Source organism: Capsella rubella, unplaced genomic scaffold, assembly GCF_000375325.1.
Source record: "Capsella rubella cultivar Monte Gargano unplaced genomic scaffold, Caprub1_0 scaffold_1, whole genome shotgun sequence".
NCBI classification, from domain to species: domain Eukaryota; kingdom Viridiplantae; phylum Streptophyta; class Magnoliopsida; order Brassicales; family Brassicaceae; genus Capsella; species Capsella rubella.
The window spans coordinates 6,523,828-6,539,856 of record NW_006238923.1 but is presented as its reverse complement, the minus strand read 5'-3'; the positions used below and the strand labels follow the sequence as shown (position 1 = coordinate 6,539,856).

General features: G+C 34.0%; 3 protein-coding genes across 3 annotated transcripts; 2 read left to right on the top strand and 1 right to left on the bottom strand.

Annotated features, from left to right (window-relative positions):
* On the top strand, positions 1 to 3,422 carry LOC17897154 (protein IQ-DOMAIN 31). Its single transcript, XM_006307049.2, has 8 exons — positions 1 to 116; positions 268 to 312; positions 731 to 848; positions 1,123 to 1,410; positions 1,498 to 1,704; positions 1,801 to 1,884; positions 1,975 to 3,007; positions 3,109 to 3,422. Exons 3-8 carry the CDS (start codon positions 768 to 770, stop codon positions 3,141 to 3,143), a joined length of 1,728 nt encoding a protein of 575 aa, XP_006307111.1. The 5' UTR covers positions 1 to 116; positions 268 to 312; positions 731 to 767; the 3' UTR covers positions 3,144 to 3,422.
* A 4,745-nt stretch (positions 3,423 to 8,167) lies between these two features.
* LOC17897164 (mini zinc finger protein 3) lies at positions 8,168 to 9,232 on the top strand. Its single transcript, XM_023777057.1, has 2 exons — positions 8,168 to 8,656; positions 8,991 to 9,232. Exon 1 carries the CDS (start codon positions 8,369 to 8,371, stop codon positions 8,624 to 8,626), a length of 258 nt encoding a protein of 85 aa, XP_023632825.1. The 5' UTR covers positions 8,168 to 8,368; the 3' UTR covers positions 8,627 to 8,656; positions 8,991 to 9,232.
* A 1,315-nt stretch (positions 9,233 to 10,547) lies between these two features.
* On the bottom strand, positions 10,548 to 15,466 carry LOC17897901 (protein transport protein SEC31 homolog A). Its single transcript, XM_023776809.1, is given in 21 exon segments — positions 10,548 to 10,637; positions 10,752 to 10,993; positions 11,109 to 11,319; positions 11,400 to 11,528; positions 11,624 to 11,685; positions 11,776 to 11,989; positions 12,077 to 12,262; positions 12,344 to 12,436; positions 12,523 to 12,934; positions 13,034 to 13,188; positions 13,244 to 13,347; positions 13,460 to 13,502; positions 13,653 to 13,772; positions 13,870 to 13,967; positions 14,088 to 14,145; positions 14,230 to 14,356; positions 14,453 to 14,489; positions 14,614 to 14,710; positions 14,839 to 14,955; positions 15,039 to 15,093; positions 15,186 to 15,466. Coding segments are annotated over 21 exon segments (2,931 nt in total).
* Between the last annotated feature and the right edge of the window lie 563 nt (positions 15,467 to 16,029).

The window sequence follows — 16,029 nt, the reverse complement described above, 5'->3', positions numbered from 1 at the left end:
TTTCTCTGAAGTCGTGGTCACTGAAACTAACACACCACCGAAGAGCCTCTGATCTCACCAGACGATTTGCAAATGAAAAGCATCTTTAGCTAATCCGGCCACTGAAACCGTTCACGGTAATGTTGTCTTCTTCCTCTTAGTGTGTGTTGGCTTCACTCTTCAGACATTAGATCCGACCAAGTGCTCTAATTTGAGACCGACATTGCTCGGAATAGTTCGACTACTATAAAAGTTGTAATACTTTTCTTTCTCTTACTGTTTATACAGAGATCAGGTAGTTTGGATTTGAGATCAGGTTCATTTACTTGCAAGGTGAGTTCCAGATCTGGTTTCGTGTTAATTTCATTTCTCAAGTTCTCTACGTTTTGGAGATTTTGTTGAATTTATTACGGCAACTATTACAAATTTCTTTCTTTTCTTGTTTGATGATCATTGGCTAATAATGAGTGTACTATGAAATTACATAATCCTTCTGGATTTTATTAATTTATCTTAATTTAGTAGCCGACAGTGATTCTTATTCTGGATCTTTACAGTCTTTATAAACAAATGGTTGATCCACTGAACTTAGTATGATTAATTTTTGTTAACAAAGAGCTTCTGCATCTCTTTTAATTTTGAAGCTCTGGATTTGCAAATTGCAATATTTGTTGGTAATGTGTTGTATTATTATATAGTGTTTTGTTATTACTAGAGCATATTTGTTTTGTGATTTCGGGGACAAATGCAGGTGTTGTGATTTCGGCTGCATTTTGGTTCTAGACATCATGGGAAAGCCTGCAAGGTGGTTAAAAAGTGTATTACTTGGGAAGAAACCATCTAAATCTAGTGGTTCTAAAGACAAGGAGGTACAGTTTGTTTTCTCTTCAAAATGTTGTATGATATTGCATATGGGTTTCATATTTGAATAGTGTAAGGCTTAGTATAATAATGGTTGCCAGACTAAAATTCCCTGATGTACTTTAAGGCTTAGTATATACTACTTACATGATCTATCTCTTTCACGACTAATTCTGTTCTGTCTACTGTTGTGTATGGTGTCACTACATGATTGCCTTTCTCTTTATTGTCTGTTTCTAATGGTTACAAAAGTCAAAAACTCAATGGCTATCACATGCGCAGAGAATTGTGATTGGAAAAGAGGTTGTAGTTATTTCAAAGATTGAAGAATCCGATGTTGTTTCGGATATTCTACCCATAGAAAATGCAGCCGTTTACACCAGTGGTATGGTAGAGACACAGAATCTAGAACATGAAGATGTTTCAGCCAACGAGATACAAGTTTCTGAGGTCCAACCAACAGATTGTCAAGATGCTGGTTCTGTTCCTGATGATTCGCCATCCGAATCAGAGAAAATTCAACAAGAGATTGCAGCAGTTACCGTGCAGGCTGCGTATAGAGGCTACTTGGTAATATTTTTTAGCTTCTGGACTAGATATAGACATGATTCTTGATTTTACAGTTTCCGTATTCTGATCTGAGCTCTATATGTGAAGGCTCGACGTGCTTTCAGGATCTTAAAAGGTATAATAAGGCTACAAGCAGTTTTCCGTGGTCACATGGTTAGAAGGCAAGCTGTTTCGACCCTGTGTTGTGTTATGGGAATTGTCAGATTGCAAGCACTTGCTCGAGGAAGAGAGGTCAGGCATTCCGACATTGGAGTTGAAGTTCATAGGAAATGCCGGTTGCATCATCAGCCTTTGGTAATGCTCATCTCTCGCGTCTCTCTGATTTTTGTTTTTCTACCTTAATAACTTTTAACTCTAATCCTTCATCCAAATTTTTTTTTGTCTTATCAGGAAAACAAACTCACCAACTCAGTTGTTGATACGCATGCTTACCTGGGAATCAAGATGCTAACAGCTAATGCTTTTGCTCAGAAGGTATATACTTGTTTCTGCTATTAATATGTTTGAAACTAGGAGATGAGACGACATCATGGTAGATGATTTTGCTGTCTTTTTTCTTATCAGCTTCTAGCTTCATCGCCAAACGTGATGCCATTGTCCCTTGACAATGATTCTTCCAATTCAATCTGGTTAGAGAACTGGTCAGCTTCTTACTTCTGGAAACCAGTTCCTCAGCCAAAGAAGGCCTCAGTCAGAAGAACTCAGAAAAAGTTTGCCAGTAACTCTCAGATAGTCGAGGCTGAGTTTGCTAGACCAAAGAAGAGTGTTCGCAAAGTCCCTACTTCAAATCTCGACAATCCCTCAGTGGCACAGACAACACTTGAGGTTGAAAAACCCAAACGCAGCTTCCGCAAAGTTTCAGCAAGTCATTCTGTAGAACCACTACCAGACATGGAAAATCCTCAAGTTGATCTAGAGAAAGTGAAACGTGGCTTGAGGAAAGTACATAATCCCATAGTTGAGAATTCTATCCAACTTCAGCCGGTTCCACAGATTGCAGTCGAAAAGCCAAATCCGCTAGGTTCAGAAGAATTTGTGAATGCCTTTGATGGAGAGAAAGAAGATGAAATGTCTGAGACAGTGGTGGAACAACCTGAGGAATTAATACTAACTCGTGGACCATTGAGAGCCAATGAAGCACTTGATTCGACATCGGTCAATCAAATCGAAGAGAGCAAAGAAAATGTAATGGCTGAGGAAAAGGAGGATGTGAAAGAAGAGAGAACTCCCAAACAAAACTATAAGGAGAATTCAACACGGAAGGAGAATCAGAAATCCGGGAAAAAGGCTTCTCTAGTTACCACTACTCAAACCGCCGAGTGTGAAGAGAGTAGTTATGGAAATCAGACTGGTAGCCAGGGAATACCAAGCTATATGCAAGCAACTAAATCCGCAAAAGCAAAGCTGAGGCTACAAGGCTCTTCTTCACCTAAGCAACAAGGGACTACTGAGAAAGCCAGTAGACGTTACTCCCTACCATCTTCAGGTAATAGTGCAAGAGTAACTTCTCATTCTCCAAAAACAAGAGTCTCAAACTCAGGTGGCAAAACCGGGAATAAGACTGAGAAACCTCTTCATTCGTCCAAAGAAGGAAATGGTTAGTGTCCTAAGCGGAAAAAAAAAAAGCTTTCTCACACTGAGATATCTTAATGAAAGTCTCTGAATCAACTTTTCTTGGATTATTTTTGGGTTTTGCAGGGAAGACAACTCAAGTAGAGTGGAAGAGATGGTAGAGAAAAAGTTGAGGCCTTTCATGTTTCTAAATATATTACATCTATATATATTATTAGTTAGTGTATGTCTTTGTATTTGTCTTTCTTTGTCTTTGTGTTTGTGTCATGATTTGAGAATGTACATCATAGGTCTTTTTTGGGTGGGATAATCGTACCTTACTTTTTTTAATTTTTTTTTGTGTGCACCTATGCTACAGTACTTCTACGACCTTTAAAATTTAAATAAACAAACTTTAAATTTGTATGGGATATGTAATGATCATCATATGTTGTGATAGAGATCCTCGACTTTTTTTATGAAATAAAACTTACACATGAAGTTAACCCTCTTTCTTTAACAAGTTGAACGAAATGAAATAAACAGTTCAATGGTCCTTAGTTTTGAATGAATAAGTAAAAGAAAAAGAAAAGCATAAAGGATACATTACATTGAGCTCAAAGAAGCAAGACTGGATTTTATTGCATGGAGAAAAGAGCTTGGAATTACAAAAGTTGAAATTAACACAAGCTTTCATACCACAGACTGAGGCTTCCCCTTCAAATTTATTTTTATTCGTTTTCATCATTTTCAATTTATTCTTTCTTGAATAATCACTCACTCACTTTTTCTCCCTTTAAAGAGAGCCTTCTTGCTTCTCAGCTGATAGCATTTGCGTCAAGCCAATACTCATCTCCTCCCTACAAATTCATGGACTTAGGTTTTGCTTATCTTTACCATAATTACATCTTATTATGACTTGTTGCTGTATTTTGATAAATCCTATTTATATAAATATGACAGAAAGGGAGCATAATTCCCATCTATCTTGACACAATTTTCCTTGTTATATTTCATTTAACTATACTATGATCCCCCAATTGTTTTGTAAAGAAAATTCAAAATTCACATGCATCATATATATATATAAAGGTAAAAGGGGCTGTCCATGTCGGACAATAGGGAATGTTCAAAAGATATCTCAATGTTCTTTGGTGATTCCATTTGTGTTTGATGAACAATCCCCAAGAAAGCAATACAAGATTGCACCTACGAAACTATATTTGTAATGTATGTTTCACACCATTCATCTTATCAAAAAATGTACACATATATGTAGATGTGTATGTTAAAAACAGAAAAAAGGTATGGAACTTAAAAAAGGAAGAAGAAGCAAAAATAAAGAAAGAGAGAGAGAGATATGCTTAGCTTCCCAAGAACAGAGTTCCAAGTGTAAACCTTTATTTGGTTCAAACTTGTCAGAGTAGAGTTCTTCTAAAACCAGCCTTCTTTATATATGCTTCCTTCTCTCCATTCCAATTCTAAAGAGAAGGACACAGAGAGAGACAAAAGTTCCCTCTTCTTCCTTAACCTTTTTTGCCATTTATATAACCTCTCAAGTTGTACTTTCAGAAAACACAACATTGTATTTGTATGCTAGTATCTAACACATATACAGTACTTGTTCAAAAATGGGTGTTTCAATTCGTCATAGAGGAATGATTCTTCTTCTTCTCGTCATCGCGTTTTCGGTACTTCAAACAAGTAAGGTCTCGGGTCTAAGATGGGACAGAGAAATGAGGCTGCAGAAACTTCTCTTTGTTCATCATCCTTTGCGTGTTCTTGAAGAGTCTGATGAGTCTTCGTCATCATCAAAGAAAGGAAATTTAGATACTAAAAGAGAGTTGGCGCCTTCTCCCATGGTTATGTCTGATCTCAATCAATCTGTGAAAAGAATGATTGGAAGAGGTTCTGATCCTATACACAACAAATACAACAAATGCTGACATATTTTTTTTATATTTGTTTCTATAAGTAAAGCTAAGGGCTATATACTCTGTTTCTGCAGTCTCGGTATAATTCTATTCTCCCATTCAGTAATCATGTTTTATGCAAAGGTTCATATTTGTCTCTTAATCCTTTCAAGGGTTTCAGTTTATATTATAGTGGTGCTTTGAAACATGTCTTGCATTGATGCATTCCTTAGCTTTATTTGTGTGATTCTCTCTGTTTCGGATTGATTGGTTCTTGAGCCCAAATCTAGACAACTCTGAAAGCCTACTACCCGCGAAAAGTCGTCAAGTGAGCTAGGCTTTATATTTCAAATAAGCCCATTAAATAATTCATGATTTATAACGTTCACGAGCAAACGTCTATTACCTTTCCTTCCAAATTATTATCACCATTTCCATCATAGTTTGTATGAAATCAAGAATATGATAAGAAAATTTAGCAAGTCATATCATCAAAAGTTGTAAACTATTTAACTTGTTTATGAAGTTATGAAATTATCACGACCAAAAATAAGGTAACAGAACAGAAACAAGTGAAGTAGTTGGAGAAAAAGTGGGAGTAGATACCCTTCCAACTGACTATAATTGTTTATGTAAGTAACTAAGTAATAGTTTGGCAATCATTTGGGTCTTTTCTCTTTTTTTTTTCAAAGAGGTTCTGGGCCAAAACCTATACATCCCCAGACCCGAAACCAAAGCAGGTTATATAATTTCGTCCCAATCGCTATTCGAACCGGCGACCTCTAAGCTTTTCCAAGAGATCTTTACCAATTAAGCTATTAACATTTGGTTTGGGTCATTTCTCTTGTCTGACGCAGTTACCATACTTTTTGTTAAGGTTAAACTCAGAAGTGATATTTTATTAGAGTTGAAATTAATCATTTAGCACACAATGAGTGTAGAGATATATATAATAAAATGTCAAATGATTTGGGGTTGTAAAGATTCTAGGTTGGCAACTACACGAGTAGGGCACGGTTGGTGAGAAACAAAGAGTCTTCACGCACAAATACTTAAAAGAACATCCCATCTCTCTCTGACTCTCATCTGTCTATATTCCAAAATTTAATAAATGCATGCGCTCTTAACTACTTTTTAGTATTTATTCTGCTAATAATATGTGAGTATATACTTGATTTTATGTTTTTTGATCATTTTATTTGCATTAACCGACTGAAATTTTGATGTAAAACTTATTGGAGATGGCAAAGGTTTAGATATAGTCAAGAGAACTTACCGTGTCTTGATTTTCTACTTGATAAAACAAACATCTTGACACTTCTCCCGTGATTTTTGGCTTTTAGTTCCCCTCTATACAATGATCGAAGCATTTTTATTTTTTCAACTAAATTATTAAGTTTACAAGTATATTTCCCTTTTTTTTATCTAAAATCTGATTTGAACTTACTAATTATGATCATGACATAACCATTACAATGATTAGTAAAAGTCGAGATCAGAAGTTCAATTTGTTATGAGTCGCATATTCTTTTTTTGTTTGTATGTTCTAATATACATGACTTTATTATCTTAATTTCTGTTTTTGTTTTTGGAGAGATTTGATTTGTTATACTGATAATTTCATTAGAATTATACCGAACCGTATAGAATCTCCATAATGCCAAAATTCTTAAATTATTAAACATTGTCGTCGATGACTCGATGTAGTCTACAAGTTAATAATTTATGTGCAGAAAACAAATTCTAATTTGATCATTTTTAGGGCAAATTAAAACAATTTATAATCAAATCGCATTGGGGCATTGACATATTGTCTTTTGTGTAGCAACTGGGATCCACATTTGTTTCACGTTTATACGCTATATGTAGTCAATTCGCTAATTAGCCAGAATTCAAAAACGAATAAAAATAAATTTGTTATGTACTGTATTATATTTTGTTGAAGAAAAGAAAACCTTGCATATTTATATTTAACAGGAATTTTTTTTAAAAATAATCTATATATATATAAAGTTAGCTTTTTCTCTCTTCTCATGATGCCACCTAAGCATCCACCTAAGCCACATTTTTGTTTAAACATTAAAATAAATTTAAAACATTCATTTAGTGCATATTTATGTTACTTATTTAATTAATAGAAAGTTTATATAAATAAAAATAAATTATGTAAAAAAATTGAAATGTTAAAATAAGAAAAATAATACTTTAATTTTTTATTAGTGGTAATAATATAATTCAACTTTCATTTTAAATTGATCATAATTTAATATTTTAAATATGTTACTGAGTTTTAGAATGGAAGTAAAATTTAAATTTATGGTAGACTAAAACAACATTTATGTAATTGTATATATAAAATTATAAAGAGGAAAACAAAAATGAAAGTGAAATATTAGTTTATAACATGATCAAAAAGAACAAAAAATGATATTTCATAAATTGAATCAAGTGCTTTTAATCCAAATTTGAGTATTGAAAGATAATAATTAAAGAGAAAATAATTATAATATTTTGAAAATCAACTAAAAATAATAATAAAATATCACAATATGAATAAAAATCAACGAAACAAAATTATAAACCTCCCGCGCGGAGCGCGGGTCAATTGCTAGTATTTAATAAAGTTGAGAATAGTAATAATAAAAATGTGAGTGATAATGCGATTATACTCCAGCAATCTGTCAGTGTCTATTGCTTGTGGGAGCATGTCCCTTGGAGTGACTCGGATACGCATTTATTTTGTTTTTTCCAATTATTTTTCTATTTCATGAGCCACACTTGCTAGTGGCTACCATTTTAATTGTTTTTTTTTTCGTTTTTGAATAGAATTATATACCTCCGATGAACTAAAATGATTTTTGCGAAGCAATTGCACGTGAAAACAACGGTACAAAACAAGGCTCGTTACTAAGTTTTATGTTTTCAAAAAATTTGATTTCTAAATTTTTAATAAGGTAGATTCACCCATATCAAATTTATAAACTTTATCATTTTGATAATAGTATACTATTTGAAAAATATCTTACTCGATTCTAACCTTCAAAGAAAATGTTTTTACATGTAGTAGATGCATGTCTAGATCACTATCTAGCTAGCTAGCTAGTAATCTTATCATTTTGTTGTACTTCTTTCATATCACGAAACATATTTTTACCCTTATTATAAACCTAATTATCCCCAAGTCTTTGTCTTACCAAATATAGATAAATATCAGTTCACAATGACTTTTGTTTTATTTTTTAAGCGACTTTTTTTCAAATGCTTCGGCAAATCCGTGTATAGTGTAGAGATATATAGTCAACACTCAACAACCCTATTTATATAACAAGGGATACAAAGGGGGCATTTTGCAAAGTACCCCTTTTACTTCGTTTCCAAAAGGAGTCTTTGATCATCTCTCCCACAAAACAAGGTCGTCTCGTCTCCTATAAAAGAAAAGAAAAAGAAAAAAAAAAAGAATTTAGGGTTTTTGGGAGCTCAGTTTCCAAAGGAAGATGAAGAAGAGGCAAGTGGTGGTCAAACAGAGAAAAAGCTCTTACACTACGACTTCTTCTTCAAGCAACATCCGTTACGTTGAGTGCCAGAAGAATCACGCTGCTAATATCGGCGGCTACGCAGTTGACGGTTGCCGGGAGTTTATGGCAAGCGGCGGTGGTGATGCTTTGACGTGTGCTGCTTGTGGCTGTCACCGGAATTTTCACCGGAGAGAGGTTGAGACGGAGGTTGTTTGTGAGTATTCTCCTCCCACTTAATAATGCAAAGAGCAACTAATTAACGAACAGGTATTGGTGATTTTTAATTTATAAAAAAAAAAAAAAAAAGAAGAAGAATCTGCTTTGGATTTGATCTTTTGATTTTTATACTAGAGATGTATTTATGTATGTATATGGTTATCGATGTATATTCAAATACTTACATTAACGCCGATCTATATGATTATTGGATTCGTCAATCTTGATGTGATGGAGTGTTATAATATATACTTCAATTATATGCTTGTGTGCCTATATTATTTATCTATTCAAAGCATACAATATTATTCGAAGCAATTTCAGTTTAGTTTTTTCTTTTCTTTTCTTTTGGATCTTGATTTTTGTTTTTAATGACTGAAAAAAGTGTTAGAGACGACGTTTAATTAAGGAAGTAGTAGTCTATTTGGAGTACAATGAGCCGTAGATAATTTTGGGGACGGATTCTGAAGACGTGCGTAAACCATCATTAACCTTCCCAAACCGCAAGAGTCCTCCAAGTATAAAATAATTATCACATTTGAATAATACCAGTCTACATTTGTATGCTTATGTTTTAAGCAGGAGACATGTATGCATGTACATAATATATATTTCTTATTTGAAGGACTTGAATCTTTAAGAGCACTTGCGTTGAAAGAGATTGAATCTTTGGGAGCACTTGCAATCTCTTTCAATGCTTATTTTCAAGAATATTAATATATTTTGATGTATATCTATATAGCACATGTACAGTACGAAGCATATGGTCAATGACAGCAACATATAATGGGGATATACATACTTATAAATTGATACTTCAAAAATAAGCAACTTAAAAGCTTTTGGTCTTATTATTGCTAGTTAACTAGATACGAGAGTTGTTATCTTGTTGATGTTTAAGTTAATTTTTATGAATATCAACGTTGCATTAAAATATTTTGGATATTAGCTTAATCACAATTTATTATATAAAAAGAATGCATACAAGTACCAATAATCATATGTTGTTTCCCTTTGTCTCTTTCTCTTGAATATTCGGTCCACCACTATACATACAAAAGATTTCGATAAGAAATTCTTCACCTGTTAAAAAATGAATAAAGGTTCAAATAAAATTATATTAATCCATTGGGCTTAAACGTTAATGTCATTCCCTGTCAAACTATTTGTAGATCTTTTACAATGTTTAAAACTTTAAACAATAAAAATGATAATAAATCGAGTTCATAACCATATTAAAAATAATTAAAGCCAGAAGTCTTGAGTCGATGCATCAATTACACATATCTAATTAACAGACGCTCTTGTCATTATCATTCTTTTTGTTGTTTGCAAGTAAAGCTCATGATGTGGTGTGTTTTTGTTATGTTTATGTTAAAGTAATTTGATTTAAAACACAACGGCCCACATTTCAAATCATGTTATCAAATCGTTTAGGTTCATGTTTTTCAATTCGCTCGTTTTTGAACCCATTCCATATACCACCAAAAACATATTGGCTACTTTTTGCTCTCATCTAAGTGGCCACTCGAATTTGTTGGAAAAGAAACAAACTGTAGTAATATTTTTACACACATTGTGATTCTCTAGACATTTCTTATAGTACCATATATGTAAGCTATAATTAAAATAGGCCAACAACTAAAAACAGAGTTGTTGCCATACTTTAACCTTTCGGCATAACAAAACCGTTAACAAGTGTATTCGATACCCACGACTTTAATTTTTCTCATGAACTCAGGCTTCTCACTTTATTGTTTCTTAAGTTTTCTAAAGCAAATGCTGATTGTCTCGAGGATCCAAAACCATAGATCTATATATGAAATAGACTGATAAATTTTACTACCTATACAAGGTTATATTTCTCTCTCGGGTCAAAGCTCTAAATACATATATAATATAGTAGTGGCTACTACTAAATTTATATACTCAAACTCTATATTCACCGCATATTTTGCCTTCCCTTGATCAGTTGCTTTAGATTTGGAAGCCAGAAGTTGCACTCATCCCATTCGGTGTTTGTCATAAGCACCTATTCAGCAAAAATAACAAATAAGAAACCAAACTCTTATTTGATCCAACACTTATATAATTAGGACATAATGCAAGATCACCATAAATAGATTCATATTACACCATTTTTTACCTGTATTTGTAAAGCTGCACCAAAATCATGTTTGTCTAAAGCTTGACAAAGATGAGCGAGTTTTTCAGCAGCGTTCTTTGAAATCTCCCCTTTATTTAGTTTCACAAACAGAGTTCCTAATTTTCTTGAGTTATTTTCTATCTCACGCTTCTTGGCAGGACTAGCTCGTGAAGTACCTCCTAATCGTTCAGATATCTCTCTAACTAGCCTTGTTAACGTAGCCACAATAGGCTTCTGGTGGGCTGGATCGTATCATATAATAATATCATGACAAGATAACAATTTTGATATATTTAGTAAAACTTTTATAGAGTAGATAAACCATATCTAATGATTGACGTTTTACAATGTCAATACCTGGAACATTGGAAGTATTTGCGGTCTCAACAGTTGGTGGTGGAGCTACACGTGATGGTTGAGCTTCTACTTGCTGTGTTGGAATTGTAGGTCTCATTGGTGGAGTAACAGTTTGTGGAATCTGAGTGTTAAGATATGGACCATCTTGTGAAGAGATGGATCGATGTGAGTCTGGAACATGTGGATCATTATATGTTGTGTTCGTAGATCGCTGGGGACAAATGTTTTAAGGTTACTCAAAAGCTTAAATAAACTAACTAAAAGAGAGATGGAAGTGAATCATATACGTACCGTAAAATAATTATAATCTATGATATGCTGCTGATATTGGTCAGGGTTCTCTAGTTCTCGAGGAGGATTCAAAGGAACAAAAGTAGTTATGGATGGCTGATTGCTTATTGGTGCTGGAGGAGAAGATTTCTGCAGGAAAAAAAAACATAGTTATTAAGGTTTGGTCCATGAAAGTGAAAGTGGTTAAGTAAAAACCAAGTATATAGCAAAGTCAAACAGAAGACCTTTTGATATGGCTTGGAGATTTCAGGCAGAGTGTATTCTAATACAGAAGGTTTAGTAGTTTCTGCAAGAAACAATATCAAACAGTTTAGCTAATTTCCTAATGATAAGTCTCTTCAAAATCATATTAATCATAATGTAGCTGAAAACACACCAGGTTCTGCATACAGAGCAATCTGGTTCCGCAAGATTGAAAGGTCGGATGAGAAATCACCAGAGTCAAGAAATTTCAAGAACTTTATCGCGGTTGCAAGAAGTCCTTGACTAGCCAAAATCTCAGCATAACTCTCAAAGAGTCTGTGTAGAGGTGCGCTGAATCTCTTGTTTCCAGTTGCCAAAGTGAGGACAAGCGTCTTCTCCATTAGATCCTATTTCAAAGAAACAAAATGCAAAATGAGTTTGAGTAGAGAAGTCCAAATTCAGTATTTTTGTTAGATATATAATTCAAATCTTACTTGAACACACTCAGCATAAGATTTTCCAGCACTTTGGTTTTCAAGGCTCCTTGACCAAATGTCTACCGTTTTATCAACATTGCCTGCACAAATGTAACACCAAGTTGCAGCCAAAGTAAAACCAGTAGCCATCAAATTTGAGGCTAGGGCATCACAGAGGCTTGTCCATTCATCTCCTTCTGCAAACTGTTTATCAATATATTTATTAGAAGTAGTTAGTGACATTAAAACATATGGGAGCAAATATTTGAATTTCATATAGCTTACAGTGCAGATAAGAGCAAGAGTTTCTTTCCAAGATTTAAGTGGTCTTGTCTGAACAAGGGTCATTAGATCATTGTTCATCATTGCTGACACAATCTGAAACAGATAAACATAAGAGTTGTCCCATTTTTGCAAACTAACAAAATATATAAGATGGCTCATCTACAATGTACATATAATACCTTCATATAAGATGCATTGCTCATCTTCAGATATCTATCACGGGTACTCTCCCACAATCTTGTACCACCAATATGAGCAATAACTAAAGCGTCAGCCATTTTATTTGCAGATAAACACAAAGCCACTGCTTCTTTGTAATCTCCCACAATTAATGAACGTTGGATGGCATCATCATCAAATGTTGGATGATCAGAGATTTCTTCTTCTTCTTCTTCTTCTTCTCCTTCTGACACTTGTTGAGTTTCTTCCACGATTTCAGAAGAAGAGGTAGCATGAGGCTCATTAACAAGTTGATCATTTTCCCCAGACTTTAAACTAAAGCCAAGATGGGTACGCAACTTTGATTTTGCGGTTCCATCCTCATCAAGCATGATTTTCAGCAAGCCCCATGTTTCCTTCTCTTCCTCGGATCTGCTTAAACAATGTATCAAAACAAAACGAAAAGTTATAAGTTTATGTTATAAGAATGGCTATTGATAAATTTCAGCCACAGCAAGACTTTAGACTTACTTTGTCTCTTCTGTTTTCTTCTCACAGAAACCCCTAAGTGAACTCTTCTCTCCATTTCCTATTGCAGCTTCAAATCAAGAAATTTGATTCACCAAACTTTGTTCTGTTTTGACACTATGGAGAATAACCGGACTCATGACAGAAGAGTCAATGAACTGAAGAAAGAGAAAGGGTAAGATAGAATAATACAAATCTTCTCTCTATATCCACCTCAGATGCTTCAGGCTGATTGTTGTTAAATGAAACTAACTTCCCTCCAAATCCAAAAGATGCTCCAACCGGGCGTTTGTACCATTTTGGTGCTATTAAAGAAGCTGCATTGAGAAGATGAAATATGAATTTTATGTTGGTTTTGATGCACTCAATAAAGCGATGATGTAAGAAATCAACATATTGATCAGCAAGAAGGATCATGAAGGACATTACCAGAATCTATATTATCCACTTCAGTAACATAGCTGCTGCAACGCTACACAGATACATATTGTCATGAGTGTAATTTCATTATATGGTTAGGAGTTCACTTGGGATGGATTCATAGGTTAAGTACTTTTATATGACATATATTGTATTATTCAGATTGCTCTAGCACAAATTTCAAACATATGGAAAGAGATACCTCAAGGTTATATATGCCAATTTTTCCATCAACTGAAGATGCTGAAATAACTCCAGGTATCTTTGGATACCAATGAACGTCAAAATTCCAATTTTTACCATTAGGTAGCTCAGCCACAATCTGACAAAAAAAATCCATAAGTTAGATAAAGTACTAGGTAGCTAACTAGCGTAAGCAAGCTGACAACGAAGCTATATCAAATATATTGTCTCTTCACCTTTCCTGTCTTTGTGTTCCAGCAAATAGTTCGGTTGTCTTTAGCACAAGTAAGTAGATACGTACTGTCACTTGGACACCACTCCATTGCAATCACACCTGTTATATAACCAGTACCACCACTATGTTTCAATCAATGATCTGACACCAAAAATAGTGATAACAACAAAAACACAACACTGTAGATAGATTCTATATAGTAAAAAGAGATGGATATACCTCTGTCATGGCCAGCGAATGTGCGAACAGGTGATTGTAGATACCTTATGTCCAAAAGCTGATAGTAGATATCTTTAGAGACCAATAAAAGAATAGCAAAAATTTGATTTAACTTGAACAAGCATTTATATGATTGATTTACTTTCACATTTGGTGATTTGTCTTCATCTGATGCAACCATGATCTGATTACAATTATCAGGATCCCATTGCAAAACTGAGCATCGAGGTGGACCTTTAAATATGTCGAATGATGCAGAGTTTCTGAAACTGTTGATTAATAAAGGCCAAATCAGGTTATGATGAGATCACTAAGGGAATCTAAGATATCAAGAGTACAAAACAAACCAGGACCTCAATACTTACCCTGTTATAACCTTCTCGTTGTTCACATCCCATATCACTAAGGTAATTAAAAGAAATATACTTAAAAGATCAGCAGAAGTTGAGTTATAGCCCACATATATTAACTAAATGTCAACCAAATCATAAAAGGAATAAAATGGTAAGATGACTAGAATCCTCACCAGTTGTCCCGTTATATGAAGTAGATGCTAAAACATGTTGAAACTCTTTATTCCACGATATCGAAGATATTTCATCTTGCACAGAAGAACCAGCACCCTTCCAACATCAACACACAAGATTTGCATTGTATGATTAGTTATTATCAATAAGATGCAATTATTATGGTAAGATAGAGCAAGAAGCCAAGAACCTGAGCTATATGAAATAGTAGTAATGTATGGTACCTTAAGAAAATGAGAAGGCTTTGAAGGATTTGTTAAATCCCAAACGCAAACTGTACCATCATCAGCCCCCGAAGCAAGTTGATTTGGGGACTTAACATTAAACTCAAGACCACGAACCTAATTACAAGACAACATACATAAGAATGTCTTGGAAAAAGAAAAACATGAAATTCTGGGAAAAAAAAGAGATACAAACTCACAGGTCCATTGTGTTTTGAAAGATGTCTAACATGCTCAATCTCACCAGACTCACAACTAATGAATAATTTTCATAATCAGTAGTATTAAATTTAAGTAAGGCTAATAATATAGAGTTCAATTAGTGATATGAAGAAAAAAACAATCACCGGTTTGGATTCCATAAACCGATGTTTCCGTCGACAAGGCCACCGGCTATGAGACCATAACTTCCCCAAGCGAGTCGATTAAACCGCTCGGAGCTTGAGCAGTGACCTACAAGTAACATATCACGATCGTTGGACTTAAAATCGAGTTCGAAGATTTCTAGGTTGGCGGATGAACTAAACGACAAATCCACGGCTCCGGCCATGGTTCCGGCTGCCATGAACGGAGCTTCCGGAGAAAAGGCAACGAAAGCAGATCTATCAACCTTCTTTATGCAATCCATTGTAACAGTTTGGTTTGGAGCAGAAAAGGTAATTAAGAAGAGAACAAACACAAGAGACTTTTGAATTGGGTTTTCGAATGCTGAAAGACAAATGAGTGGATTTTATTTATATACTAAAGGCGTAAGGGCAATCTCGTAATCTTTTCTTGCTGTGTTCCGTTAACACAACCATTCACAACACCACACGTTGCTTCATTTTTTAGATGAAGACGGATATATTTCCAATATAACAAAAATAAAAAAAACAAAGGTGTGTACTTAACTTTATATTTAAAATTATTTGAGTATTAATAAATTTTATATGTTTTTGAATATTTTAGGTGAAGTTAGCAAAAAAAATTATTATTTACTGTAAAATCTTTCTAAATCACACCTAAAACCATAAACTTGTAAATTCTATATTCTTAATTAAGAAAATCTACTTAAATTCACTAAAAACTCTTCAAGTCATCAAAAATTCAATCTTTAAATGGCAAAGGATTTTAAATTAGATTTTATTTTTTTAATTCAATAACATTATGTAATTATTAATTTTAAAAATCCTTAATTAACTAACAGAAGAT

What these genes read in the sequence shown, in the direction of transcription:
- LOC17897154 (XM_006307049.2), top strand. Translation starts at nt 768, where the DNA reads ATGGGAAAGCCTGCAAGGTGGTTAAAAAGTGTATTACTTGGGAAGAAA. An exon ending in GGTTGCATCATCAGCCTTTG is followed by an intron (nt 1,705 to 1,800) that starts GTAATGCTCATC and finishes TTGTCTTATCAG; the next exon opens with GAAAACAAACTCACCAACTC. An exon ending in CTAATGCTTTTGCTCAGAAG is followed by an intron (nt 1,885 to 1,974) that starts GTATATACTTGT and finishes TTTTCTTATCAG; the next exon opens with CTTCTAGCTTCATCGCCAAA.
- LOC17897164 (XM_023777057.1), top strand. Translation starts at nt 8,369, where the DNA reads ATGAAGAAGAGGCAAGTGGTGGTCAAACAGAGAAAAAGCTCTTACACT.